The 26,283-nt window shown below is 46.3% G+C and overlaps 1 protein-coding gene across 1 annotated transcript in view; it reads right to left on the bottom strand.

The window, feature by feature from the left end:
- prkd1 (protein kinase D1) overlaps positions 1 to 26,283 on the bottom strand; it is a 419,619-nt gene that overhangs the window by 45,383 nt on the left and 347,953 nt on the right. Inside the window, exons 7-8 of the mRNA XM_038786278.1 lie at positions 21,759 to 21,957; positions 2,897 to 3,020 (exon numbers count right to left, since the gene is read on the bottom strand). Of these exons, the coding sequence (XP_038642206.1) occupies positions 2,897 to 3,020; positions 21,759 to 21,957 (323 nt within the window). The remainder of the gene's footprint in view (positions 1 to 2,896; positions 3,021 to 21,758; positions 21,958 to 26,283) is intronic.

The following is a 26,283-nucleotide window of genomic DNA, read 5'->3' on the forward strand; positions in this document are numbered from 1 at the left end:
TCCTGTGTCCGTACCCCTGGTCGGAGCTAGTGGGGGCCAGGCCGAGGGAGGGGTGTCCTGTCCGCTGGGTCGTGGGGGTGTCGGTGGGGCATGGGGGGGCTTGCTGGAGGCAGTTGGGGTTGGGGGGGGTGTTCCTGGCGCCGGGGGGTGTGGCCGGGTTCCGGCGGGTGCTAGGTCCCGAAGGGAGACCGTGTCCTGTCGGCCGTCGGTATACTCCACATACTCATATTGCGGGTTTGCGTGGAGTAGCTGGACTCTTTCGACCAACGGGTCCGACTTGTGCACCCGCACGTGCTTCCGGAGGAGGATGGGCCCGGGGGTAGCCAGCCAGGTCGGGAGCGGGGTCCCTGGGGAAGACTTTCTGGGAAAAACAAGAAGGCGTTCATGATGTGTTTCATTTATAGCAGTACAGAGAAGTGACCAGATAGAATGGAGGGCGTCTGGGAGGACCTCTTGCCAGTTGGAGACTGGGAGATTTCTGGACCGTAGGGCCAGTAGGACAATCTTCCAGACCGTACCGTTCTCCCTCTCGACCTGTCCGTTACCCCGGGGGTTGTAACTGGTCGTCCTGCTGGAGGCGATGCCCTTGCTGAGCAGGAATTGACGCAGTTCGTCACTCATAAAGGAGGACCCCCATCGCTATGGATGTAAGCGGGGAAACCGAACAGGGAGAAGATGGTGTATAGGGCTTTAATAATGGTGGTCGTGGTCATGTCAGGGCAGGGGATGGCGAAGGGCAAGTGGGAGTACTCGTCAATCACGTTGAGGAAGTACGTGTAGCGGTTGTTGGAGGGGAGGGGACCTTTGAAGTCCATGCTGAGATGTTCAAAGGGACGGGAAGCCTTTATCAGATGCGCTTGTTCAGGGCGATAGAAGTGCGGCTTGCACTCCGCGCAGAAGTGGCATTCCCTGGTCACTGTCCTGACCTCCTCGATGGAGTAGGGCAGGTTGCGGGTCTTTATGAAATGCAAAAAGCGGGTGACCCCTGGGTGGCAGAGGTCCACGTGGAGGGTTCGGAGGCGGTCCACTTGTGCGTTGGCACAGGTGCCGCGGGACAGGGCATCGAGAGGCTCATTTAGCTTCCCAGGACGATACAAGATATCGTAGTTGTACGTGGACAACTCAATCCTCCACTGCAAGATTTTATCGTTCTTTATCTTGCCCCTCTGTGCATTATCGAACATGAAAGCTACTGACCGTTGGTCTATGAGGAGGGTAAACCTCCTGCCGGCCGGATAGTGCCTCCAATGTCGCACAGCTTCGACTATGGCCTGTGCTTCCTTCTCGACCGAGGAATGGCGGAGTTCGGAAGCATGGAGTGCACGGGAGAAGAAGGCCACGGGTCTGCCTGCTTGATTGAGGGGGCCCGCCAGAGCTACATCGGACGCGTCGCTCTCGACTGGGAAGGGGAGGGACTCGTCGATAGCGCGCATCGTGGCCTTTGCAATGTCTGCTTTGATGCGGCTAAAGGCCTGGCAGGCCTCCATCGACATGGGAAAAGTGGTGGACTGGATGAGTGGACGGGCTTTGTCGGCGTAATTGGGGACCCACTGGACGTAATATGAAAAAAAGCCCAAACAGCGCTTGAGGGCTTTGAGGGAGTGGGGGAGGGGATGCTCCATTAGGGGGTGCATGCATCCGGGGTCGGGGCCTATCACTCCGTTACGCACTACGTAGCCGAGGATGGCTAGACGGTCGGTGCTAAACACGCATTTATCCTTGTTATAGGTCAGATTAAGGAGTTTTGCGGAACGGAGGAATTTTCGGAGGTTGGTGTTGTGGTCCTGCTGGTCGTGGCCGCAGATGGTGACATTATCGAGATACGGGAAGGTTGCCCGTAAACCATATTGGTCAACCATTCGGTCCATTTCCCTTTGGAAGACCGAGACCCCGTTTGTGACACCGAAGGGAACCCTTAGAAAGTGCACCAATGGCAGCTCACACTTCCAGGTACCGTAATACCCCTAGTCATACTACCACACTAACGTTTTGTGATTCATGGAGCAGGATGTCAAGATCCCTCTGTTCCCTCGAGCTCCACAATCTTTCTCCATTTAAATAGTAAACTGCTTTTCCATTCTTCCTGCCAAAGTGGCTAAGTTCACGTTTACCTATTCTATCACCTTGTGGTTGGACCTTTCCACAGATAATAGGTTTGTGCCCAAATATCTTGCAGGATAATAGGTGGTAATGGCAATGTGCTGAGAGTACAATTTTACGCTACAGAATCGGGCTTTGGGATTCTTTTTCTATGAAACCTACGTAGTTTGTCACTATTAGCAGGTGTCAATACTTAGTTAAAAATGGCAAATTCTATTTGAGTTTATCGGTACTGGTGAAACAGACTTGGTACCGGTGAAAGGAAGCATTTTAACTCTGTATGCTTTATCTGGGGAGGTACTTACTTTGTTTGCCTGAACCAGTCTCATTCTCTGTACTGTTGGGCTATTTTGTTGTTAAATAAATAAATTATCAGCATTGCTGTTTCATAATAACGGTGGAAGCATTTCAATACATAAGTTGGAGTAAATCTTATTTCATGATTTGAACAGGACTGTAGGCCAGCTGTAGCTGAGGTAGGCCCTCTTACTTTCTCTGTGCCCACCAGTTCCAAATACGTTTGCGCTGGAACTTGTTGGGAGTGTGAGCTTTTAATTATGTTGCCAGGGTATCTCAGTAAATAATGAAACCAAAACTCTATCTTCGTAACAAAATAGATTTAAGGATTGGGGAGTGACGATTGAGAAGGAGGGTGTAAGGGAGTCAAAATCCAGGCCATTAGCATCAGTAGGAAAATGGGGTTACTTTGAACAAATGCACCTTGCCTAGAATTTAAACATACTGTTGCATGTCAACAATCAACATATCTGACAGGTCCGAATACAAATCTTCTTACCAGAGTGTCCTTGCTGGTGAAGTGAACCATCCAACCCTCCTTCTGTACAGTACTACTTCTCCTCTTTGTGTGTTTAACAGACTGTACCACTCTCATCAAAGGAATGTTATTACTTGCGGAAGGGCTTAAAAGAGAAAAACAGCAAAATATCAATAATTTAGAATTTTGGAACATTTTGAGGGGTGAGCTAATGCTTTCCACTTCTGGAGTGGAACAAGATCCATTGGACCTCTTTGAACTTCTGGTGTATTGTATTTTAAAATAACACTCTTCAATTAGCTATTTTTAAAAGGTGGATGAAAATTTAATGAAGATGCTATTCGAGAGCTCCTCTGGTAACTCAGTTGGTACTTGCCACTTTATAATTTTCCTTGACAATTCCATTGATTGTCAATTGATGATGCACTGCTTAACCTAAGTACACTACAGGGCAGGTGTATTGGTCCACGGTCGCCTGGGATGATGCTTTGGAGAGTTGGTCCTGTAACAAGCTTGTTTGATTTGCATGTTTCTGTCTGGAGAGGACAGCCAATGTGCAGCCTGTCTTTTGCTTCCAGGTCTGCTCAACTGTCTGGGTACACTTTGCACTAGTTCAGGTTTATTAGTTCATCTTCTGGGCTCACTGAAACCCAGTCAACTAAGTGCCGTGCCACAAACTCCAGTGTGGAGTGTATAGCAGGCGCTTTTCCCCATATAGTTGTATTGTGTGTGCCAAAAGTGCAATAGGTTGCATCTACATGCAGATAATATTGAATGTTCAATCATTGCTGGCAGTACCACTGAACTCCACATTCAACCCCATCATCATTGGTGCATTGTGGTTGCAGTCTGTGCAATCCACAAGACACCCTACAGCAACTCACGAAACTTAATTTGACATGAATGTGGTCCCATCAAGGATAAGAACAGAAATGTTGTGGAAACACCACCAATACTAAAATCCGCTCAAAGTTATACCCCATTCTGACATGGGTATGTATCATCCTTCCTTCATTTTCACCAGGCCATTATCTTGGAATTCCCCAAGAACACTATCAACTCAGCATCACCATTAGTACTGCAAGGTTTCAATGAGGTAACCCTAACCCACCAGCATCTCTCAGGGAACCTCCAGATGAATATTAAATGCATCCTTTTACAGAATGATCCACAACCAAGGAACAAATTATTCAAATGTTTAGAGGTCAATTCTATTGTGGGTAGCTATGTTGGTATTTTATTACCACAGGGTGCGAATTCCTGCAGCTCGATGACAGTGAAAACTTATTCCAATTGAGGAGTTTCGATTTCAAGCTGAATCAAGTCCTCTTGGTTATGTGATGAAAATGAGCAAGCATTACGGGCTTTGAGAGGGACTGCTGGAAAAGACAATTGGTCAACATCTGAAGAGGACATTAACTCCTTGCTTCCTCTAGCTTCTCTCATGGTAACACTTCGACGCGGCATGAGTCCTGTCTCTCAGTGTGTGTCCCGATTCTCAGTGTGATAATTAAATTTATATACTTGCACAAAGACAAGTGGCAGGACAGAAGATTGGAAAGAATATAACAAATTACAAGAAGACTGATAAGGAGGGAATATCTAGCATAGAAGAATAGACTAGCCATCAATATAATCATGGACTGGACAAATTTGTATGGATATCTAAATAAGAGTTCATAATGTGAGAATTGGTTCTATAGAAAGGCTTCTGGGGAATTGGTAATGACGAGTGGGGCGATGGCAGATGAACTAAACAGGTATTTTGCACCTGACTTCACTATAGTGGTCACAAGTAACATCCCAGAAATAGCTGCAAGTCAGGAAATGGAAGGGAGCGAGGAATTCAGGAAAATTACAATCACCAGGGAAGCGGTGTTGAACAAATTGTTGGGTCTGTGAGCTGACAAATCCCCGGGTCTGGATGGATTTCATCCCAGTGCCTTGAAGTAAGTGACAAGTGAGATAGTTGATGCATTGATTTTCCAAATTACCAAGATTCAGGGAGGATTCGATTACATTGGAAGAGAGCAAATGTTTCAAAATGTTATTCAAAAAGGGAGGGAAACAGAAAACAGGAAACTATCAACCGGTTAGCTTAACGTCTGTCATAATGGAATTGTTAGAATTAAAGATATTTGTTATAACCCACGAGAATGTCCCAATTAGTCTCCCCCCGAGCCTTATGAAGTACGAGCTCCCTCACTGAGGGGCATAGGTCCATCATCAGGCTCGTTAATTCATTGCCATAAATGGAGCCCAAGTTGGAGCCCAATTGCAGAGTAGTTCCTCCTGCGACTAGGACTGTACTTGTAAATACTTTAGTTTTGGTAATAAACTATTCTTTTGACTTTCCTTCCTGGACTCCTCCTTGACTACCAAATTGGCGATGAGGATAAAGCAGACCACAGTTCGCCCTGCCAGCCATTTGGAGTACAGCCACCTCTCTTCACGAAGGACAGTAAGAAGTCTTACAACACCAGGTTAAAGTCCAACAGGTTTGTATCGAATCACTAGCCTTCAGAGCGCAGTTCCTTCCTCAGGTGAATCCAGGATTTTTAAGATAAACGCTATCATTGGGGATGATAGTCAGACGATAATTCTTCTGACCACTTTTGGGGTCCCACTTTCAGCGTTATAAAGAGCTAAGCTCCAAGACGTTGGAAGAGTTAGTGGTGCTCGTGGCAGACCACTCCGACCACAAGCCGTCAATTATCGTACAGAGGCACCAATTTAATAAGGCCGAGAAGACCCCAGGGGAGCCCGTGGCTGACCTTTTGGTGCAACTGTGCAAATTAGCAGAGTTTTGCGACTATGGGCCATCCTTACCCGAGATGCTATGGGACTGCCTTGTCGCTAGGAAAATACTATGGCAAACTAGTGAAAATTTCTGGCTGAGCTGTTGCTGGGCTGAAAAGAAAAGCCGTTGAGTTCTCTCACTCACGGGAGAGAGCAGAGAAGGGAGTCCAGGAACTCCAGGTGATGTCAGGGATGGAGGTAAACAGCGTAGGACGCACCCATTCCGGCAACAGTGCCACCTAGGAATGGGACCCTCGGATCACCGCTGGGACCAGGCCCGTTGGCCAAGGATTGTTACAGCCAGGTGGCACACCTCCCGGAATTGATGGAGGATGACACAAGGTAGTACAGTACTTGTGGCCAGCAAAATCAAATGGATAGGAAACCACAGGTCAGCCAGCAGCCTCATCATCCTACCCGAGGGAGATGCCAGCCCAGACCCCAAACCCTCTCTTAGAACAACCTGTTGGTGAGGAATGTATGCAATTGAATTGCATCACCTCGCCACGAATTGTCCTATCAGGTTCCCTTCCAGGCGAACGACCACCGGCTAGACATGGAGTTGGACACAGAGGCTGCAGTTTTGGTAATAGGGAGGCAGACCTTGGAGAGAATCAGGACTGGGCTTCCTCAGTTTGCGGGACACCGAGGCAAGGCTAGTGACCTATATGGGGGAACCCGTAGCCATAATAATAGTGAAAGGCCTCAGACTGAGTCTGCTGGGCTGTGACTAGGTACGATGTCGCTGGTTGGACTGGCAACTGATCATCTGGATGGGCACTGGAGGACTTCACAAAGTTTTGAGTAACAACCAGAAATCTTCCAGGAACGTCTGGGAAACATTAAGGCGGCCAAGGCCAAAATATATGTGGACCCAAGGGCCCAACCCATGTACATCCGGGCCCGCCCTGTCCCCTACGCACTTCTGGCAAAAATCGAAGGCGACCCCGGGCAAATTGAAAACCTCGGCATCATCCAACCGGTACCGTTTGTTGTTTGGGCAGCGCCAGTAGTCCCAGTGCTAAAATCTGACAAAACAGTACGCTGTTGTCCCAGTGCTAAACCTGACAAAACAGTATTTGATTTGATTTGATCTGATTTATTATTGTCACATGTATTAGTATACAGTGAAAAGTATTGTTTCTTGCATGCTATACAGACAACGCATATCGTACATAGGGTAGGAAGGAGAGACTACAGAATGTAATGTTACAGTCATAGATAGGGTGCAGAGAAAAGATCAACTAAATACGAGATAGGTCCATTCAAAAGTCTGATGGCAGCAGGGAAGAAGCTGTTCTTGAGTCGGCTGGTACGTGACCTTAAACTTTTGTATCTTTTTTCTGATGGAAGAAGGTGGAAGAGGGTATGTCCGGAATTATAGATAGAGTCAATGAATGGGAGGCTGGTTTGCATGATGGACTGGGCTACATTCACGACCTTTGGCAGTTTCCTGCGGTCTTGGGCAGAGCAGGCTCCATACCAAGCTGTGATACAACCAAAAGGAATGTTTTCTATGGTGCATCTGTGAAAGTTGGTGAGAGTTGTAGCTGACATGGAAAATTTCCTTAGTCTTCTGAGAAAGTAGAGTCGTTGGTGGGCTTTCTTAACTATAGTGTCGCATGGGGGGACCAGGATAGGTTGTTGGTAATTTGGACACCTAAAAACTTGAAGCTTTCGACCCTTTCTACTTCGTTCCCATTTATGCAGACAAGGGTATGTTCTCCACTATGCTTCCTGAAGTCGATGACAATCTCCTTCGTTTTGTTGTCATTGAGGGAGAGATTATTGGCTCACCAGATTATCACCAGATTCTCTATCTCATTCCTGTACTCTGTCTAGTCATTCTTTGACATCCGACCCAATACTGTGGTGTCATCAGCAAATTTGAAAATCGAGCTGGAGGAGAATTTGGCCACACAGTCATAGGTGTACAAGGAGGATAGTAGGGGGCTGAGGACACCACCTTGTGGTGTTGAGGATGATCTTGGAGGAGGTGTTGTTGCCTATCCTTACTGATTGTGGCCTGTGTGTTAGGAAGTACTTTGATCCAGTCGCAGAGGGAGGAGCCCAGGCCAAGGCCACGGACTTTAGAGATGAGTTTCTTAGAAATGATGGTGTTGAAGGCTGAGCTGTAGTCAACAAATAGGAGTCTGACACACGTGTGTTTGTTATCTAGGTGTTCCAGGGTTGAGTGCAGGGCCAGGGAGATAGCGTCTGCTGTGGACCTGTTGCAGCGGTAGGCAAACTGTAGTGGATCAAGGCAATCCGGGAGGCTGGAGTTGATTCATGTCATGGCTAACCTTTCGAAGCACTTCATGATGATGGATGTCAGAGCCACTGGACGATAGTCATTAAGGCACGCTGCTTGGCTTTACTTTGGTACAGGGATGATGGTCATCTTCTTGAAGCAGATCGGGACCTCAGATTGTTGTGAAGAGAGGTTAAAGATGTCTGCGAATACCCTGCTGGCTGATCCGCGCAAAACCCGAGTGCCCATCCGGGCCAGTGGCTTTCCGTGGGTTGACCTTCGAGAAGGCTGCTCTGACGTCTGTAACGGTGGCCTCAGATACAGGTTCATCTGAAGCTTCTTGGGTGGATGGTTGCTCTCGCTGACCTCTTGCTCAAAGCGTGCAAAGAACGCTTTGAGCTTATCAGAGAGAGGTGCGTTGGAGCCGGCGATTTTACATGCCTTTATCTTATAGCCCACTATGTCTTGCAGACCTTGCCATAGTCGGCGGGGCTCCGTGTGGCTAGCCTGGGACTAGAGCTTAGTCCAGTGTACAGTGTTTTTTGGCATCTTTGATGGATCTCCTTAGATCATATCTGGCTTTCTCGTATAGATCAGGGTCGCCTGACTTGAATGCCTCAGACCTAGACTTCAGCAAGCAGTGGATATCCCTGTTCATCCAGTGTTTCCGGTTGGGAAACACGCAGATTTGCTTATTTGGCACACAGTCTTCTACACACTTACTAATGAAGTCAGTTACTGTAGTGGCGTACTTGTTCAGGCTGGTCGCAGAGTTTTTAAACACTGACCAGCCCACTGACTCTAAGCAGCCCCGTAGGAGACCATCTGATTCCTCAGACCAATGTTGCACAATTTTCTTTGATGGATTCTCCCGCTTCAGTTTTTTCTTATAAGCTGGGAGCAGGAGCACAGCTTTGTGGTCAGATTTGCCAAAGTGTGGGCGGGCGATCGAGCAGCAGGCATGTTTGCTATTTGTGGTCCAGGATGCTTGGGCCTCTGGTGGAATAGGTGACATGTTGGTGGTAATTTTGTATTGTATAGTATTTAATTATTATAGTTATAATAGTTAAAACTCTGGTTATTATAGTAGTACGCTCTTGAGCTTGGCTTGATTGATGAACAAAGCCATGATGAACAAAGTCTGACAAAACATAACACGGATAGTCCCGTGCGAAACCTGACAAAACAGTATGTTGATAATCCCGTACTAAACCTGAAAAAACAGTACACTGGTAATTTTGTGTTAAAACCTGACAAACAGTACATTGATAGTCCCGCGCCAAAACCTGACAAAACAGTACACTTGTAGTCCGTGCTAAACCTGACAAAAACAGTACACTGAGAGTCCCGTGCTAAACCTGACAAAACAGTACACTGACAGTCTCGTGCTAAACCTGACAAAACAGTACACTGAGAGTCCGTGCTAAACCTGACAAAACAGTACACTGAGAGTCCGTGCTAAACCTGACAAAACAGTACACTGAGAGTCCGTGCTAAACCTGACAAAACAGTACACTGAGAGTCCGTGCTAAACCTGACAAAACAGTACACTGAGAGTCCGTGCTAAAACCTGACAAAACAGTACACTGACAGTCTCGTGCTAAACCTGACAAAACAGTACACTGAGAGTCCCGTGCTAAACCTGACAAAACAGTACACTTGTAATCCGTGCTAAACCTGACAAAACAGTACATTGATAGTCCCGCGCCAAAACCTGACAAAACAGTACACTGAGAGTCCGTGCTAAACCTGACAAAACAGTACATTGATAGTCCCGCGCCAAAACCTGACAAAACAGTACACTGACAGTCTCGTGCTAAACCTGACAAAACAGTACACTGAGAGTCCCGTGCTAAACCTGACAAAACAGTACACTTGTAATCCGTGCTAAACCTGACAAAACAGTACATTGATAGTCCCGCGCCAAAACCTGACAAAACAGTACACTGAGAGTCCGTGCTAAACCTGACAAAAACAGTACACTGAGAGTCCCGTGCTAAACCTGACAAAACAGTACACTGACAGTCTCGTGCTAAAACCTGTCAGTGTACGGTTTTGTCAGGCTTTAGCACAGACTACTGCGTTAAAACCTGACAAAACAATACACTGGTAGTCTGTGCTAATACCTGACAAAACAGTACACTGATAGTCCCGTAATAAAACCTTGCAAAGAAGTAGACTGGTAGTCCTGGTGCTAAAACCTGACAAAACTATACGCCTGTTCAGTGACTATAAATTGACCATCAACAAGGCCTGCCACCTGGTCAGGTACCCAATGCTGCTGATAGAAGATTCATATGCAAAGTTAGCTGGGAGTCATTCCTTTTCCAAGCTTGACATGAGCCATGCCTATCTCCAGCTGGAGTTGGGACGCTGATTGCAGGCAGTACATAACTTTCAGTACCCACAGCCGCCTCTATGATTCCACAAGACTGCTGTTTGGAGTGTCATTGGCTTGCACAATTTATCAGCACACTATGGAGAACATCTGAAAGAGTTACCACATGTGGCGGTCTACTTGGAAGACGTCCTGGTCACTGGAGCTACGATGAGGGAGCACCAGAGCAACCTGGAGCGGCATCCAGAGCTCCTTCCTCTTCACCAGGAGCCCCGGGTGCAGGTCCCCCGCGGATCTCCCGTCCACTTCCAAAATCTATTCCACCAACCATTGGTGTTTCTTCCTCTCCTCCCTATCCACTTGGCCTTATACAAAATCACCTCCCCCCTCACCATCGCCTTCAGAGCCTCCCAAACCACTAAAGGTGAGACATCCCATTTCAGTTAAAGCCCACAAACTCTTCAATAACCTTCCCCACCCTTTGACAGAAACTCTGGTCTACCAACAATCCTGAATCCAGCCTCCATCTCGGTGTCTGAGCCAACCCCTTCTCCAGGACCACATCCATCCAACATGGAGCATGATCCAAAATTACATTGTCGAATACTCTGCCACCTTATCCCCAGCTAACAACGCCTTCCCCACCGCAAAAAGAAAATCAATCATCGGGAACCGGGTAAAAAGCCGAATACTCTCAATCCCTCGGGTGTAAAAATCTCCACGAGTCAATCCCTCCCATCTTCCTCATAAGCCCAGCCAACTCCTTCGCTCCCCTGGGGAGTGACGGGGTCAGTGAGCGCGCTGGGACCTGTCCACTCATGGGCATCCAGATTCAGAATGGCAGCCAGCGTTTTCTTCACAAATGCTGAGGCATCTCACTTGGGTGCATATATGCTAACAACGCCACCAACCTCCCCTTCAAAGCACCCGCTACAATTACGTACCTGCCCCTCTGATCCACCACCACTTTCTCCATCTGAAACCTCACCCACTTGCCCACCAAATTTGCCAGTCCTGGACCCTACTATCAAACCCTGAATGAAACACCTGACTCACCTAACCCTTCCTAAGCCTCATCTGGTCCATTACTCTCGGAATTGTCTTTTGCAGCATCAGCACATCAGCTTTCAACTCTTCAAGCGTGCGACAAATCTTACTCTCCTCACCGGTCCCCCTAATGTTCTATGTCACCATTCTGACTGGGGTCTCTCACCCGCCCCCTTCCCCGCTTCTTCTATCCGCCATCACCACTACCCCAGACCTCACCCAGTATCGATCCTCTCCCCCCAACATTCATATCTCCCAGGCCCCTCGAAACCTGTCCAATCTGGCTCCAACGACCGTGGCCCTTCCCCCACCATACTCCTGTTCACAAGCCAACATTCGTTTGCTTGCTCGGTGACCCCGGCCAGAGCTCCCTCCTCCTCTCAACCACGTCCTCAGCAACCGGGCCCGCCTCCAACCCCACCCCCACACTCCCACCAAAGGTAAACTTCAACCCCCAACCAGACAGCCAGAGTGGGGAGACTACACCCACAGAATAAAAGAGAAGCGCACCAAAAATACCATAAAAACCCAGTGGACAAAGAAAAAAGATACCAGTCCACACCATCCATGACCAAATCCCAGAACTCATCTCAGTCCCAGTCCTTCAGTCTTCACAAACGCCTCTTGCCTCCTCCTCAAAGTAGAAGTCCTTCAAATTGTGAGTCAGTCACACCTTGGCTGGGTAGACCACTCCAAACCTCACCCCGCTCCTATACAATGCTGCCCTCACCCCTCCAAAGGCCAACTGTGGTGTCACCAACTCCACCGTCAGATTTTGGTATATACATATACCAACTCCGTCCCACTTCAAATCGCACTTCTACTTCACCCAACACAAAACCTTGTCCTTAACATGGTAACCATGGAAGCAGACTATGACTGTCGGTGGCTCATTCGTTTCAGGCTTCAGCCGGAGCAACCGATGGGTCCTGTCCAGCTATAGGGGGAGGGTTCTTCCCCTTCCCCCATCAACTTGGTGAATATGGCTCCAGCCCTCCACCCCCTCGGGCAAGCCCATGATCCTCAAATTCTGTCTCCTCGACCTGTTCTCCAGGTCCTCCACTTTGGCTCTTTTTGACCGCCAACAGCTCCTCACCCATTGAGGTGAACTGGTCGCTAAGCTGCGACAACACCTCCTCCACCCCCTTCACCTTCTCTCCTTGCTCCCGCACCTCCATCGGCGTCGTCACCAATATAGCCTTTAGTGGGGAAAGCGTCTCCTCCACCAGCTCTTTCAGCAAGGCCTTCATCTACCTCCGATGCACCTCTAAATGTTTGGTGAACAGCCTTTGAAACTCCCTCGGTCAGAGTTTCAGCGTAATGGGAGTGGCCCCACCTGACAAACCAACACCTGCCATCTTTCCACCTGCTGGACTCACAATAACACTCGCGGCCGACTTTCACTCACCCCCTTCCTTCCCTGACCTTTCTTCTACAGCTTTAACATTCCACTGATTCCTTAGAATTTCCAACAGCAAGGGCGGCACAGTGGCGCAGTGGTTATCACTGCTTTCTCACGGCGTCGTGGTCCCAGGTTCGATCCCAGCTCTGGGTCACTGTCCGTGTGGAGTCTGCACATTCTCCCCTCTTTGTATGGGTTTCACCCCACAATCCAAAGATGTGCAGGGTAGGTGGATTGGCCACACTCAATTGTCCCTTAATTGGAAATAAATAATTGGGTACTCTAAATTTATTTAAAAAAAGAACTTCCCACAAGAGGAAGTACCTTTGAGACCAGGCATAAAGATTGAAAAAACAAAGACTATCAGGAGCTACCTGACGTATGACCTCTACCTTCATGTTGCCACCAGAAGTCAAGTTTGAGTGGTTTGAAGCCAAACAGGGTGCAGCACATCCGCACAGCCCTGTGTCGCCCTTCCTCAAACGGATTGGCCGAGCAAGCAGTGCAGACCTTTAAGAGAGGGATGAAGAAACAGGCTATGGTGTCCGTGGAGACGTGACTGTCAAGATTTCTGTTCAGCTATTGAACCATAGCACGTGCCGCCACCGGCGTAGCACCGGCAGAACTGATTATGGGCCAGAGGCTCAGGACCGGCCTCAGCTTCATGTTCCCTGATATTGATGGGAAAGTACAATGTAGCCAGGACCTGGAGAGGTGAAGCGAAGACAGGCTGATGCGGATCTGTATATTAAACTAGGGGACGCAGTGTATGTTCGAAACTTCGGGGACAGTGTGCGATAGATTCCAGGCATGGTGGTACAGCAGATCGGACCAGTTTTGTTTCAGGTAAAGACGTGGGACCGAACGGTGCGGAAGCACCTTGACTGCCTAAGGAGAAGGAGGCTAGTGTTAGGCCAATCCCAACCTGAGGAACCATCTCTCAGCCACGTGCCCCGACACACGGAGGCCAAGGGGCATCGCCCACTGGGGGCACCAGCACCAAGATGCGAGAGGTGGCAGACTCCGCCTCGGAGATGGAAACCCAGGCATCCAAGGTTTCCAATGGTGACCTGGCCAGGGATCTGCCACCAGTTGGTCCCCTAGACGGCCATCGAGGACACAGCATTCCTGACGCGCTACGCACCCCCCTACCCAGCCCCACAGCCACTGGAAGTGTAGTCATGGGCGAAGAGGAGCAGACGCCCTGCTGCTCCTCTTTCTTCAGAGGGACTTACGGACTTGAGAGGGGAATGCTATAACCTGCAAGGGACCCATGGGGATGGCCCGATTAATCTCCTCATGAGCCTCGTGGATTATGAGCTCCCCTGCTGAGGGGCGGAGGCTCCTCAGTGGGCTAGATAATTCAGTTCCATAAAAGCTGGCCTAGGTAGGAGCCGAGATGCAGAGACGCCTGACTGGGACTGCGACTGCGCTTGCACATACTTCACTTTTGGTAATAAACCATTTGTTTGACTGTCCTTTCCAGACTCCTCCTTGACTACTAATATGTTGTAACAGGACACTTAGAAAAATGCAAGACAATCAGGTAGAGTCAACATGGTTTTGTGAAAGGGAACACCCCCACTGGCAGCGCACCCATGCGGGTTTCCCGGCGGCATGGGGTGGTTTCATGGGAAAACCAATTGGCAAGTGGAGGGAAGACAGAATCCCGCCATCAGTGAACAGAGCACCGCCGAGAAACACGCAGCTGGGGAACCAGAGAATCCTTACTGCACAAAGGCACCAATTATTGGAGTTCTTTGAAGGAATGGATGAAAAGGAACCACTGGATATACTGTTCTTAGATTTCCAAAAGGCATTTGATAAGGTTCAACTTGAAAGATTATTGTGTAAAATAGAAGCTCATGGTGTAGGGAGTAACATGTTACTTTGCCTAATTAACCATCCTCTTCCTGCCCACTCGGGAATCTTGTCAAGTTTCAGATCCATCGGCAGATCCTATCTCGTGGATTAAATTCCACCAAATAAAAAACAATAGCAAAGAACAAAGAGAACAAACAAAAATTACAGCACAGGAACAGGCCTTTCGGCCCTCCAAGCCTGCGCCGATCCAGATTTGCATTTTTCCCCCAATCATTCCTTTCTCATTTTTACTTTCTCTGCTGAACACTATGATATTCTCTCTTCTAATTATTTCCTTACATTTTGAGGTTTGAATATTTATACCTGTGTTATGTTTCTTAAAAGAATGCTAGAAGTCGTTCAGCAGTTGAAGGATGGTTTATTGTGCTCCACAATAAATTACTTTGTTAGCTTTTACTTACAGAATGGCACTTGTAAAGACACTGCTTTTCTATGCTCTGCTACTAGGCCTAACCACACTTGCAGCCCTGAGCTCAACTTCCGTCCTGTCTTGCTCCCCTCTCTCTCCAGCCAAAGTGAGTGAGGGCGGGTCTTCGGCGTCACTCTTATATGTCCCCGTGCTGCCCCCTTGGTGGTACTTCCATTTCTCATCAGCCCCTTCTGTTCACACTCAGGCGAGGATAACTACATCCCCCTTTTTCACTTTTTTTTTTTAGTTGCCGTTCTCATCATCCCTGGACGTAGCATGTGATCCATTGCTTCAGAAGGTCATCTGGAGTTGAGAGGCTGCGAAGTCTTCCACAGTCGGACGGCCGGCCTGTTGCTTTTGCTGGTTGTGTTGGTTCTTTCTGTTCAAAGAAGCCACTCCTGTACCATGTTATGTTTCTTAAAAGAATGCTAGAAGTCATTCAGCAGTTGAAGGATGGTTTATTGTTTGCCACAATAAATTACTTTGTTAGCTTTTACTTACAGAATGGCACTTGTAAAGACACTGCTTTTCTATGCTCTGCAACTAGGCCTAACCACACTTGCAGCCCTGAGCTCAACTTCCGTCCTGTCCTGCTCCCCTCTCTCTCCAGCCAAAGTGAGCGAGGGCGGGCCTTCGACGTCACTCTTATATGTCCCCGTGCTGCCCCCTGGTGGTACTTCCATTTTCCATCAGCCCCTTCTGTTCACGCTCAGGCGAGGATCACTACAACCTGTATTCATGATCTTTGCCTTCCCCAATTAATTACACTCCATTTACCTGTTCTTCCTAATATCTCACCATAGGGTCTTTTTCTCTCTGCAGGACAAGCTGCTGTTACACACGCTTATGGGTTTTCTATTTAGCTGACTGACAGATTAAACATTTTACACAACATTCAGGAGGTGCATCTTCACAGTGGAGCAGTAGAACATGGGCAGTCAGAACATAAATGCTCCAGAGCGAGCAGAATTACGACATTAATGAATATTCTAACCTTTATATCAGAGCCAGAATTCGCCGGTCATTGCGATTCATTTTTCCCGCCGACAGTGCACCAACGTCTGCAGATTTCCTGGCATCATGGGTTTCAATAGGAAATCCCATTGGCAAGCAGAGGGAAGATAGAATCCCACCAGCGAACAGTGCACCGCCAAGAAACACGCGGCTGGGGATACGGAGAATCGCTTCCCTGGTCTACTGCACAAAGGCACAATCTGTGTCTAGGGAACTCATGCTCGTTAAAGTCAAAAAACACAATCACAATCTGAACGGCTGCAGCTAATAAAAGCAAACTGCATTGCCTCAGACATTTTGTGATAGAAATATTCACAATATTCCCTGTTTCAACTGACACAAGAGTTAGAATGAATAGGAAAAGTGTGCAGAGAAAACCCATATTGGTACTCCATTTATCTCTTCTGCTAAATTGACAGTCACTGAAAAATGAGACATTGCAGTGATGACTGGTAGATTAGATGTATTAGCCTGTGAATATGTAAAGATTTAGACACAATTATTTAACAATGAAACACCACTTTATCATCCTTCTTGGGAATGTAAGCTAAGGTGAAGTCGCCATAATCCCAGATGCCCATTGACTGCTTTCCCCTTTGAGGGGGGACAGCTGACTGGTGGTAATTTGACCTGAGGGTCATCACAGCTCAGATGAGGGGCAAGTTTGAGATGGCAAGGCCTTCATGAATAACTTCAGCGGGTATGGGAATTGAACCTGCCGGCCTCACTCTGTATCATGAATGAGCTGTCTAGCCAAGTGAGCTAAACCGGCCCCCCAGGAATGTACAATGGAACCAGGGCCCTTGGGTATCTTCATGCAAAAGAAATTGCTCTGCACGTAGCAGGATAAAATCGCAAGATTATTTATCAAGGAACGAATGGTTGGAAATAAATTATATTTATTTTGTAAATAGATTTTTCTCAACAAAATAAACAGCAGCTAGCGTCAGCATTTTACTAATGTGATGATAGCTGGAAGCCACCTTGCTTTCCGAAATGGGAATGCTCAGCATACTTATAAACTAATTCTGTAAATAACTCTGGCGAGCCTTCAATGTCACATTTTCACGTATAAATTGTTAGGGAGCGTTACTTATATATTACTTTTATGTTCTCCATCAACTTGGCTTTCACGTTATCTATTAGAAAACTTTAATCTACAAAATTGTTTTAGCAAAATTTAACCAAATGGGAAGCTTGACATAATTTCCAAGTTGTGCAATTCTGTAAGGCAATATGTAGTTCAGAGTATTGGCTTCCCTCGTGCTCCATTTACTGCCATGTAATGACCTTAAGGCATTCACCCCATTTGTAGCAGCTAATTAGCAGAATAAAATTGCAAAATACATGGCTACAGTACATCACTTCACACAAAGTACGTTTAGGTTGCACATATTGAACATTTGAGGAAGTCAGAGTTCAAATCGCAAGCCATTTACAGTGGAATTATGTTAAGTCATAGGAAAACTTTTAATAGCCTTTAAATTGCACAATTATCTTACAATTAAAAGTGCATTTTAAATCATTAGTTTAAAATAGATTGGACACAATTTCCTGTGGCAGTTTAAAAATCAGAGAAATTGTCTCCAGCTACACGATGTCACGGTCGATACACAAGACTTCCTTTAACCACGCAGTCGTTGGACGTTATGGTCCATCATTGTTGGACCTCCAAAGGAAATGGCAGCTCCAGGGAAGCAGCCTTTGCTGCCCATCATCTTACCATCACAAAACAACTCTGGCTCTCATCAAAAACTGCAGCCATGCTGCAACCCATGTCTCCCAGACTAACTCACTCTTTGTGTCTTCTCCCATCATGGAGGCCTCGGGTGAAAGTTGGATCACCCTACAATCAATCAACATCGCAATGGAACAAACCTTCCATTAGACTGCTGATTCTGGACTCTGAACGTATGTAAAACCCGGACGTGTATTTTATTGTGGGCGTGCCCTGAATCCTCTTTCTTTTACCTTATCCCACATTTTTAGTGTGAGTGCAAAAAAGGGGGCGGGCATTGAAAAATCTCTCTTGCATGTGTGTGTGAAAATCTATCCATTTTATTTTATCTTACCTTGGCTTTCCTGTACAAGTTATTCATAGAGGATTGGAACACTCCAAATGTAAGGGTTATGGAAAATACATCACCATTTATAAAGGGAGAGATCATAATTTAAAAATAAACCTTTCTGTTTACTCACTGGTAATGAGTGAAGAAATTGGGGCCGTTTAAATTGATTACCCTCCTGTATATAATACTAATGCCCACTTGTTCATTAGGGTGAAGTAAGATTGACTCAGTACAGCCATAAAAAGACAAAGTACATAATTATACTCAGTGCCCTGAAATAAAATTAGAGATACAAAGTCAGGACAGGAACACAAGCTTATCTCTTGTTGGAATAGCCCAGTGGACTACTGAGTTTGTGTCAGGGGTGATAGTACTCGCCAGAGAAAAAGCGCACAACATCCCAAATGCCCCGGTGCTATTCATTTTGTGCAACATATATTCTTGTGTGTCCCTACGAATGAAAAACAGCTTTAATGTTGTTAAAGATTCTTGATAATGTGGGCAGCAATGAAGTACTCTTCAAAAAAATCAAATCAGGAAAATGATTGGGTGAGACCAAGAAGCAGAAAGTGACCAGTATAATGGGCTGATATAATAGACAGAGCTGAGGTGGTGGTACTGAGACATTCCACCAGCCAAAAGCCAAACTACATTATTAATGGGTTGTTGCAAACAGGAAAGGAGCTCTCAAGAATTTGGTAGAAGAGATTTTAGTTCCACTAAATGAGTCTATAATTGTGCAGCATTTAGTTTGTTGCTTATTTCCTTCCACGAGACCACAGGACAGCATTCCATACATACCATAGTAAATAAATATGGGTCCAATTACATTCGGAAAGGGAAGAAAGGATTCAGTGAAGCAAATCTTGGGGCCACTACATAAAACAATGACAAATTCTGTGAAGTAATTACAGAGTCTTGTCCAGGTTAAGCATGTTAATACATCCTCTCAAACTTCTATACTAGAAAATAACAGATTGCAAAGGAAGGAGCAGTCTTACACTTGTGCCTGACAAGTGTAGAGTCAAGCTGTGCCCTGTTTATCAGTCTGGGAAACAGAAGTGCTCTGCTCAGTAAAAACGGATAAAGAGAATCCTTATACAGACTGAGATTTGACAAATCTGATGAACCCACTTTGATCTAATGATGCTTGCCAGTGGTCTAGATGTGGTAGCCGCCTATTTGATGTCAATCTTGGAATTTATCAAGTACTTCATGAGTACTATCTCCCTCATGATTTATTTTCCCTTAAAAGATTATTTATTCTTTTGCTTTGCTGTATCGAATGTTGAGAAAAAAAGTCTGTGTGAAGGCAGAACACACACCAACCTCCTTTAACAAGATGAACCACACCACAACAGAACAAAACAAAGACTTGTGAACAGAAACGCTTGTCATCCACATGAGCAAAATGATGCGGCATTTTCAGTTCTACATTCTGGACAAGTAGGTACTGGTGAGTCTTCAGGAACCAGAGTCTCATCAACATAAAGGCTGTAAATATTACTCTGTAATATAGAAAGATGTAATGCCACAGCAATAATTTGCCCAATTCACCATTTTGTTCAAAAGTATGCTTACAACCTGTGCCCTAAGCCCATGAGGTATTTCTGACATTGTATGTGACATAATTTCTTCATCCTCTCCAGATTAACAGTATTGCAAATGTCTTTTGCACGCCAATCTTTCACTATTATTCTAATTACAAACTGATCATCTTTGATGCTGTGCAGTTTCTTAGGATGGAGAAAGAATTTAGTTTTTTTTCTATGCACCCTCATATACAATTACCATATAAAATGTTCAGCAACGTGGCATACTCAGTTCTTGTTAAATGATGAACTGCTTTAATTTAGTAGATTCAGGAATAACACAAATCACAACATATGCTGACGGTGTGCAATCTTTATCTGTGAACATGATCAAATGGCTGTGAACATGATCAAATGTGTCATTTGGTCTACCATGTATCTAGTTAAAGGAAAAGGTTTTCATCTGAATGTAGCCACAATAATATGATATAGGACAATCCAGTATTATGCCTTTTCCTTTCTCTCGTATTTTATGCTTTGTTAACTGACCATGTGAAAAAATTGAAAGGCAAATTATTATCTAAATGGAAAACAGATTCAAAATACACCGGGGCAGAGGGATCTGGGTGGCTTTGTTCATGAATCACAGAAAGTCGGTATTCAGGTACAGCATGCAATTAAAAAGGCGAACTGAATGTTCGCATTTATTGCAAAGGAATGGAATATAAAACTAGAGAAGTGTTGTTGCAATTGTATAGGGTTTTGGTGAGACCTCATCTGGAGTATTGTGTCCAGTTTTGGTCTCCTTATTTGAGGAAGGATGTGGTGTTGTTGGAAGTAGTTCAGAGGAGGTTCACCAGATTGATTCCGGGTATGAAAGGGCTGACATAGGAGGAGAGATTAAATGTAGACCAAAGGTTTCCCTTTGTGGGGCAATCTAAGAATGAGAGGTCACAGGTATAGGTTGAGAGGCAGTAGATTTAGAACTGAGAAGAGGAGGAACTATTTCTCGCAGAGGGTGGTGAATGTGTGGAACTCGCTGCCCCATAGTGCGGTGGAGTCTGAGTCATTAAATGGTTTCAAGAAGGAGATAGATATACTTCTGATGCAAACAAAACAGGTTAAAGGGATATGTGGAACAGGTAGGGAAGTGGATTTGGGACCAGGAAAAAATCAGCCATGATCTGATTGAATGGCGGAGCAGGCTCAAAAGGCTGAATTTCCTACTTCTGCTCCATTTTCCTATGTTCCTAATCTAAACCCTGAGAAGAATTTCATATTGAAACTATCACTGAGCCTGCCTGCTTCCAGCTCGACAACAAAGTGTCCACCCTATTACTCTCCATTACTGACACCGAAGCCCTATCAGCATTTCTATTATTTTCAATGCCCTTCAACTCGCTTCTCTGTGTCCTCCTGAGATATGTTGTACATAAACTTCAACTTGTCCAAAATTCTGTCATTTGCATCCTCTTTCTCGTGTCCTTGACTCCTGGCGTTACCAACCTCCACCAGCTCCCAATTCTGATTCACTTAATTCAAAATACTCATCTTTGTTTACTAACCTAATGGCTCATTTCATGCTTTTCTGAACATGAGTCAGGATATCTGGCTATCTGCATTATTTACCATTCCCATAAACCAATTAATGTCCTGTGTTCTTCTGATACTTTCTTGTCCATGGTCTCTCATTCCTGGTCATGAAACCTTCAGCCATTTCCATCCTAATCTTTAGAACTCACTTTCTACACATGTCCACCACTTTAAAACTCTCCCTATTTTAAAACAACTCTCTTTGATCCTCCTGGTTATTTCTCCTAATTCTCCTATTATTGTTTGGCATTTTTTCTCTGTAAAGGTGTCTAACAAATGCAAGCAGTTTTTGCTCAGAGACAACAGAGAAGCAGGTACCTTGCCAAAATTGTCCTCTTTCTTCCATGTACCTTTACTGTTGTGACATTATGACCAGGAGTATTGCCTAAGACTCGTCATATTATGGAATGAAATCGGCAGCTTTAACCCAGTACATTAGATGGCATGCATATTTCTGCAAACATGTAATATTTACAACGTATAGCTAAAGCAAATGCACCTGTCTATTTTCCAACAACCTTTGCATACTATAATTACAGACTAACCTTATAGTGCGGTTTGCATCATCGTGTTCATGGTCCTGCATGTCACCATCATCACCATGACTCCCTGGGATTAATATTTCAGAGTCATGAGATATGGACTCTTCCATGTCATCGATAAGCGCACTGTTTTTTTCACCGTCATTGTCATCACTCCCGTCTTCCATAACTATATCTGATTCAGCACCAGGGCTGAGCAAATCTAGCAAAATATACAAACCACATAAAACAATCATAAATTTTGACGGTGATGCTAATCCAGCATTCATCCAATACCTAAGCAATAAAGTGATACTTGTCTAGGGTTCCATTGACTTTACAAATGTAACATATGTAGTAGTAAGATGCAAAGGAGCATTTCCTCTTGGCATTTGAGATCAGGTGTACAGTTTATTTGCAGTTTAAGTGATGTCTGAACCAGTTCCACAGATGATGGTTCAACAAATCATGTATTTGCATGAAATATTCAAGCAAATTATTGTGCTAAAAAGAGTTAAGACTTTTAATTGGAAAAAAAAAGTTAATGTAAACACTCCTTAATAGCTACTCATAGTGTCCCAGGCCCAATCACCTTCAGATGCTTCTTCAATGACCTTCCTTCCAACATAAGGTCAGAAGTGGGGATGTTTGCTGATGACTGGAATCCAGTTAAAAGGTTAATAAGGAGTTGATACAGATAACTGAGTGGTAGTTAACTTTCAATCATCTGAAGCCTGCTTAGGGCCTCAATAGGTGTGAGTACTTTTGAAGTTCAACTGGTGTGTCAGTCATTTCAGATTGATTAAAGATAGGGGTTTGTAAGTGTGAGACACACATTCGGTGTGAGGCATAGCCAGAGTGTGTGTGCTTTGGGAATTTGGACCTTAGTGGGAAAGAGGTGTTCTTTGCTTTTTCCCCTTGCTTTCTGACTTTTAGACCTTCTGATCATGGTCTTTTCCTGCTGCAGCAGTAGATGACACAAGGGAGTGAGTTGATTGGCAAGTAGTGGGTAATGTGGGGTAAGTATTTGCTATTGTCATCACTTGTAGTTTGAAAGGGTTTTTATAGTTTGTAAGGACTATGTTTGATAGTAATGAGGACCAGGAAAGAAGGGCCCTAGAGAATTGGATATTTTCTGATATCCAGCATCTTCCAAAGATTTAATTTAAAGGTCAAGTCTTGGCAGGAGAGCCCAAAGTTGTGGTTTGCTTCTTGTTCCATGTGGGAAGCCAAGGCCATTTCCAATGTCTTAGGACCAGCATGAGTGCAGGAAGTGTCTCCAGTTGCAGCTCCTGCAAGCCTGAGTTGAAGCGGTGGCTGGGGACACTGTGGAGCATCTGCGAGGTGCAGAATATCATGGATAGCACATATAGAGAGGTGGTCCCAACGCAGGCTCAGACTCTACAGGCAGGAGGGGATTGGATGATCATCAGGCAGAGCAACAAGGTGAGGCAGTACAGGAAATTCCTGTGGCCATTCCCCTGCAAAATAGATATGCCACTTTGGATAGTGTTGAAGGGAATGACCTCTCTGGGGAAAGCAGCATCAGCCAAATTAATTGGATAACAGTTGGTTCTGCTGCGGAGGGGAACTTCTGTGGCTGAAAATGAGACTCCTGGATGGTATGTTACCTCCCTGGTGCTAGAGTCAAAGATGTCTGAGTAGTTATAGGACATTCTGGGGTGAGTGGGGGGGGGGGAGGGAAGAGGAAAGAGAGAGAAGAAGCTTAACAGCCAGTGGTCATGGTACACATTTGTGCAAAAGAAGATATGTGGTCCTAAAAGCCGAATGTAGGGACTTACGAAGAAAGTTGAGAAATTGTATCTCCACCATGTGCTAGTCAGAGTAGAAATAGCAGGATACATTGGCTGAATACAGGGCTGAAGAGATGGTGTGAGGGGAAGGGTCACCAGTTCTGAGGGTTGTGTACAAACTGAATGGGTTACACCTGGACAGAACTGGGACTGATGTCCATGGGGAACTATTTGCCAGAGTGAATGGCAGATACAGTATACTTTGGATCAGTGTAAGGTTTTCCACTTTGCTAGCAGAAACAGGAAGACCGGTTATCTAAATGGTTATAAATTAGGAGCTAGGAATGTGCAGCGAGACCTGGGTGATCACATACACCATTCGCTGAAAGGAAGTGTGCAGGTACAGCAGGCAGTAAAGAAGGCAAGTTGTATCTTGGCCTTATCGCAAGAGGATTAGATTGCAGGAGGCAGGGACTGGAATGGCTTGCTGTAATTATACAGGGCCTTTGTACGCCCACACCTGGAACATTGTGTGCAGTTTTGATTTCTTTATCTGAGGAAGGATGTTCTTGCTCCAGAGGGAGTGCAGAGAAGGTTTACCAGGCTGATTCCTGGGATGGCAGCACTGACCTGAGAAGAGGTGAGTCAGTTAGGATTGTATATGCTGGAGTTCAGAAGAATGAGGGGGGATCTCATAGCAGGAAACTCATAAAAACCTTAATATTCTAACAAATGCAAGTAGGATGTTCCTGATGCTGGGGGTGTCTGAGGATATGGGGCAGACTGTTAGGGACAGAGGGAGAAATATGTCCACACAAAAGAATGGTCAGCCTGTGGGATTCGCTACCACAAAATAGTTGAGGATAATGTTTTCAAAGCAGTTAGATACAGCACTGGGAAGGGTATCAGGCTATTGAGTTGAATGATCAGCCATGATCATAATGAATGGCGGAGCAGGCTCAAAAGAGTCGAATGGCTTCCTCTTGCTCATATTGTTTTTTTCTTCTTTTTAAATTTAGAGTAACCAATTCTTTCTTTCCACTTAACGGGCAATTTAGAGTGAGTTGTGGGGGTGGTACCCACGCAGACACGGGGAGAATGTACAAACTCCGCATGGACAGTGACCCAGGGCCAGGATCGAACCTGGGTCCTCGGCGCCGTGAGGCAGCAGTGCTAACCCTGTGCCATTGTGCTGCCCCCGTGCCACTGTGCTGCCCCCTCCTGTTGCTATTTTATGTTCTGAAGCAGTCCACGTGCAAATGCAGCAAGACGTGGACAATATCCAGGCTTGGGTTGACAAGTGGCAGGTAATATTTTGTGTCATACAACTGCCAAGCAATGACAATCTCCAATAAGATAATCAGGAGGTGAGTTACTTGCCAATCAACTCGCTCCTTTGTGTCACCCCTTGACATTCCATGTCATTGCTGCCATCACTGAATCCCCCTCTATCAACATCCTGGGGGTTACCAGTGACCAGAAACTGAATTGGACTGGACAAAATATGTGACTACAAGAGCAGAGCAGGTCAGAGGCTATTAATTCTGCAGCGAGTAACTCCCCACCTGACTCTCCAAAACCTGTCCACCGCCTACAAGGTACAAGTGTGATGGAATACTCTCTATTTGTCTGGATGAGTGCAGTTCCAACAGCTGGAAGCTCGACACCATCAGGGCAAAGAAGCCAGCTTTATTAGCACCCCTTTACTAACATTCACTCCCTCCACCTCCGATGCACAGTAGCAGCAGTGCCTACCTTCAACAAGGTGCACTGCATGAACTCACCAAAGCTCCTTAGGCAGCACCTTCCAAACCCATGACCACTACAATCTAGAATCATAGAATAGAATCTCCACCATGCAGAAAGAGGCTATTTGGCCCATTGAGTCTGCACTGAGCATCCGAAAGAGCACCCTATCTAGGCCTACTCCCCCACTCTGGGCGCGATTCTCTTAGCCCCGTGCCAGAGAATCGGCACGGCCACGCCACCCCGATGCGCGATTCTCCGAGGTGCGGCTGCTGATTCTCTGGCCCGGGTAGGCCGCGTAGCAGCGGCAGAGTCCCGCCGGCACCGGTCACATATGGTTGCTGCCGGTGGGAACTCTGCGTGAAGTGTCGGGGGGGGGGGCGTCCTGTGGGCGGGGAAAAGCTCTCCTTTACCGGGGGGGGGCCTCCGATGGTGTCTGGCCTGTGATCAGGGCCCACCAATCGGCGGGCCGGCCTCCCCCCCCCCCCCCCCCCCCCCCCCCAGGCCTACTTTGTTTTGCTTCCGGCCCTAGAACCCCCATGCTATGTTGCTTCAGAGCTGGAGTGCTGAAGAAGTCCCCCGCGCATGCGCCGGTTGGCGCGGCACCCATTTGGCGCCGGGAAGGAAGGCTGGAGAGGCGTGAACCATTCCAGTGCCGTGCTGGCCCACTGTGGGGGCCAGAATCGGTTGTCCCCGCACCCGTTTCACGCCATCATGAAACGCGACAGCGTTCACAATGGCGCGAACACGTAGTCTCCATTTCGGAGAATCTCGCCCACTATCCCTGTAACCCACCGAATCTATGGACATGAAGGGGTAATTCTTAGTATGGCCAATCCACCTCACTTGCACATCTTGGGGAGGACTGGGGGAGGAAACTGGAGGACCCGGAGGAAACCCACGCAGACATTGGGAGAATGTGCACACTCCGCACAGACAGTGACCAAAGGTTGGAATTGAACCTAGGTTCTGTGAGGCAGCAATGCTAGCTACTGTGCCACACTAGGACAAGGGCAGCAGATACATGTGAGCACCATCACCTGGAATTT

This window comes from Scyliorhinus canicula, chromosome 2 (assembly GCF_902713615.1).
Source record: "Scyliorhinus canicula chromosome 2, sScyCan1.1, whole genome shotgun sequence".
Taxonomy (NCBI): domain Eukaryota; kingdom Metazoa; phylum Chordata; class Chondrichthyes; order Carcharhiniformes; family Scyliorhinidae; genus Scyliorhinus; species Scyliorhinus canicula.